Below are 4,817 nucleotides of genomic sequence, written 5' to 3' on the forward strand. Positions count from 1 at the left end.
GCATAGACGTGATTACAGGCGTTGAACGTTCGCCTTACTCACCCAACTGTTGAACTTAGAGGGGTAGCCATCCCATTTAACAAGGTATTCTTTGGTTCGACCCCCACCCCGTTCTGCAAGTATTCGTTCGATTTTATAGGTTTTTTCAGGTCTTACATGCACCTTCTGCAATTCCTTTTCGTAGAAAGTGCCTTGAATATTTTCACCCTGCGCGTCCTGAACTGTATACACGGGAGGGCGTGCTTTAATACGCCTTTTTATAGTGAAGATTTCGGTTGACCAGTTAGGTAAATAGGATTTTTCGAATAACATTTTTGTCTTACCGATTCTAACGTGGTCTCCAACATTAAATTTAAATTTGATATCGTTCAAATACATGTCTTCTCTTGAATAGAGCGTATGCCATACATCCGACGCATTAACAACCGTCACCTCGCGTGGCTTTCTCTTTATGCTTCTATGCCATGTATTGTTGTATGAATCCACAAGTTTTTGAAGAACAGGCATGTATGAAACTGTATTCGCCTCAGTCAGGTATCGAAACATGCGCGATTTCAAACTGCGATTAAAGCGTTCAACTATAGCTGCTTTGACCTCGTTATTCGATGTAGAAATTAATATTTTCTTTTTTAAGGTAGGCTTGAAACCGCTTCCCTAAAAATTCGCCGCCTTTATCCGTCCGCAGGTTTGCAGGTTTCCGTTTCGACTTTGCAAAGATTTTAGCGAATGCGGACACCTGTTCTTCACCGGTCTTCGTACGTAAAGGCACAACCCATGCGTATTTGGACAATGTATCGATCACAGTGAGGAGATATTTGAAGTTTTTATTATATTTCGATAGTTTAGACATATCGACGAGATCTGCTTCCCATTGTTCGTCAATGTCTGCGACAACAATACGTCTTCGTTTGAAACGACGTCTGATTGGCTTGTGGAGCGTGTATGTGTCTTGAGTTCTTAACCATTTTTTGATTGCGCCGGTCGATACCTTGCTACCGACTGCACGCTTTAAGGCGTCTATACCGCCAAAACTACCTGCATGCCCAGGGTCATAATACGTCCTTTTCAATAATCTGTCTGTTTTCTTACTAGTACCATTGTTCCCAGTCCTCGTTTTTTGGCGGGTTTTTTTGGCCATGTTTTCGTCGTGAAGAGGGCGTATCGAATATTGGAGAACCCTGGGTGTGAGATGTCGGTGGAGAGTTCCAAGAAGCTAATGGATTTCTCCGCTCGGTCTTCGGTGTTTTATTAGCGCTTGCTTTCGGACTGTCACTGAGGCCGAGTCTTTTTTTCCACTCTCTGCTGGTTACCATGTTACCGGATATCACACCCTTCCCGTTTAAATAGGACAGGACAGAATCAACGCCAGCCGGTGTGAGCGTCTGTCGGGCATTAGAAGAAGCATTATGTACGACAGTCTTAATATTACTCCCTTTGACGGCGTCGCCGTTTATTGAAATCTCGCCTCTTTCATTCCAATTGAAATTTGGATCATCCGTCAGTGCTTTAACCAACTTTTTCGCTTTTGCTTTCGAGTAGCCGGGTACATGCTGCAATATCACATTAGTCGAAAGAGATGCCTGTTGTACAGGTGTTTTGACACCCGTTTGACTCACTGTCGCTGTATCAACAGGTTGTGCCTTTGCGGTTGCTGTTACAGGGTGTGTACTAGCAACTGGAGCCGGCTGTATTTCTTGTCGTTGTTGAACTTTTGGTGCAGGGGCGTTTAAATCTAAAGACGACGAATGTATCGTTCCCAAATATTTGCGCAGCAATTGTGAATATGCTATCGCCTTATCGTAATCACTCATAGAGGTTGAGGACAGTATTTCTTGCATTTCTTGATCAATACCCATCGCACTGTGGGCATGTGGTTTGATGTCTTCTTTGTGGCGCTGTTGATACAGATATTTTTCAACCATTTCGTGCGGTATAAGCGACATTTTTCGCATCTGACTCATATCTGTTGAATATTTTTATAACGACCGCTATAGCACGTAATTAAACGCCAAAAATACTTCCGATGGCTTTGATCACAGGACCTAGCAATGCTCCTAAAAAGCCACCCTTTTGAATGATCCGTTTACGCTCTCTTAACGACGTCTTCTTGCAAGCTAATTTACGCAGAGAGTGCTTGTGTTTCTTCAGACATTTGAACTGATTTCGATTGAGGGGTACGTTCCCTTTTAAACAGTTGCTCGCCGACTCTCCCACGGCATTAAGGAGGCCTTTATCGGCTGTCTGAAGAATTTTACGTCTCTTCTTAGCCTGGGCTGCCTTCAAAGCCTTCAGTTGATGTACATAATGTTTTATGTGATATTTTGCCATGTTGAATTGATGCTACGTCACCTGCCAACACGTGCCGAATGTTACACGCTTGGATTGTCATTTTGTTAAGTATACAATTTGATTCTCGCCAGGAAAGATATTGGTCCTTAAGCGTAAATCGTCGGGTGTTGATGCCTTGAAATCTAAGAATAGATATCCAAAAGGCTGGCGCGTGGCATCATTAAAAGCTTCGCGCACGGCCTTTGTATTTCCAGGAGAGATTTGCTTAGCCAAATGCGTAATCTGGGACACGTCTCTTGGATTTTTGAATAGCACAAGATAATTCGAATTTAAGCTTATAGTGCGTTGCTCTCTGCCTTTGTGAAATAAATTTTGAACAATATAAACCACACTCATATTTTGATGGTGACAACCTCTGGTGAATATTTTAGTGACTTTTTCGTCAGTTTCACACATCAAATCGTCGATAACGAGCAATGTTCGACTGTCTGCAGGATGATTTTGAGAAAAATTCAGACCCGAGACGAACTCTACATTTGGAAATGCTGTAAATGAGTCCTGCCATTCGCCGCCGTAGCACCAAACGATCCTTTCAGGCGGCGGGTCAATCGTAGACACAGCATTGGCTATCAATCTATGCACAAAGACAGACTTTCCACACATAGTGGGTCCTGCCACGAGACATGTGAATGGATGTCTCAAGAGAAGGGCTCCGCTTGAAATATACATGCTGAGATGTGTGAACTATAATGAGCGAATCAACAACAAAAACATGTCTTTATAGACTATTTTATTGATAAAAGACGTACACAATATATATATATATATAATTTTCTTTCACGATATATCATGAAATGCAGAAATGAGTTGATTATACACATGTTATATACATATATCTATACATATCATATTTACATTAGGGTGAATATCAAGGTATTACCACAGATGGCTGTTTACAGATTGTAACTGTGATTACAAGTTAACAGCAGGCTTAATAGAAAAAGAAATGTCACTGTCATTGATTATGTGGACATATACAATGACGGTGACGATGATTTTGATGACGATGATGATGATGACTAGAAAATTACACAATAATATTTACAAATGTTGCGGTAAGACATAAACACAAACGAACGCTACATATTCGTGCTTACAAACTCACAAACAAAACATGAAATGGGTTTTTCATTATGATTTGTGAAAAAATTGAGAATGGGCTTAACAGATCAATGATAGTCATTATTATTATTATTATTATTATTATCGTTAACATAGTTAATAGCCGAAGGGCAAGGTGTAGAAATCGCGGGTCAGGTAACGTTTATCATACACAAGTCCATACTTTTTCACTTCGCGAACTGTAGCAATTTTGAAATCCTTCCTTCTCCTTATCTTGTAAGGATTTTCGACGGCAATTGTGTCCGAAAAATTTAAGTTTTGCACCAAATCCTTCATTGTTTCAAAATTAATTTTTTTACTGTTACTATAGTTAAGAGTGAACCCTCTGACTTTGCACACGGTCTCTTGGCTCTCTTTCACACGATACCCATAGTTTTTAGGCCCTCCTGATACAAATTCTTCAATGGAACCCCCGCCCAACTCGTCTTTAAAATCACCCAGATAGTCGCCCAGAGGTGGATTGATGTGGTTCGTGTTTGTTTTGTCATGTACGTAAATAATGCTATCTGTATCAAAATATAGCACCTGTTCCCCTAGTTTTTCCAATTCCTCGTACAATTTCAACCGTGCATGAGCGGTTGTGCAAGCTGCGATGACACAATTTGTGTGAGGACAAGGTTCTACGAAATCTGACTTCGCACGGTATTTTAACAAAACGAATTCTTCATTCACTAACAGCGAATCGGTGACTTCGATGCTATCATCGGTCAGTTTGTCAACATAAACCTCAGGGCTATCTGTGTATAAAGTCTTCACAAAGTTATTTCGCATTCCAAACCTACCCCAAAGTGAGCAAATACCTGCCTTGAAGGTACAACGCATGCCTGCGTTATATTTGATGTTGTACTTGTCTAAAGTAATGCCCTCGTGTTTCTCATAATCAGCGATATATTTGTTTTTGTCACCCTCTGTCTCACACCAATCGGGCCACCCGCTAGCTTCCTGCTTCTGTTTCAGAAAAGAGTTTATAAAACCTGTAAATAAGCCACCCTCTTTCGTCACAGGGTCATATTTGCTCGTTTCTTCAAAATCCCAAATTTCGTAGGTTTGCAATAAACTGTAACCCTTTTCGACCGCTTTTCTGACTTCGAATATAACCCATGTGCCTAGCAACGCGCGTTCATCGTCTGAATGCTCACATACTTTAATTCCTTGCGAATAAGAACCGATCCTGGCCACCAGTGAGGCCTAACTTGTCCCGCCCACGACATGTGAGTAGGCGTGCTTGATTTGACTACATGAATAGGCTTCGGGAATTGACATAAAGGGGAATTCTTTATCGATGTCGTTGACTTGTGGTCAAATCCCACCATGTTAACCCTTAGTATACCATAATGGGAAAGATG

General features: G+C 41.1%; 1 protein-coding gene across 1 annotated transcript; it reads right to left on the bottom strand.

Annotated features, from left to right (window-relative positions):
• Positions 1–598: 598 nt before the first annotated feature.
• On the bottom strand, positions 599–1,138 carry LOC135484818 (uncharacterized). Its single transcript, XM_064766505.1, has one exon. The coding sequence runs from the start codon at positions 1,136–1,138 to the stop codon at positions 599–601; it is 540 nt and encodes a 179-aa protein (XP_064622575.1).
• Positions 1,139–4,817: the final 3,679 nt, after the last annotated feature.

This window comes from Lineus longissimus, chromosome 3 (genome assembly GCF_910592395.1).
Source record: "Lineus longissimus chromosome 3, tnLinLong1.2, whole genome shotgun sequence".
NCBI lineage: Eukaryota > Metazoa > Nemertea > Pilidiophora > Heteronemertea > Lineidae > Lineus > Lineus longissimus.

Excerpts from the sequence above, each read along its gene's own strand:
- LOC135484818 (XM_064766505.1), bottom strand. The coding sequence starts at position 1,138 with ATGGCCAAAAAAACCCGCCAAAAAACGAGGACTGGGAACAATGGTACT.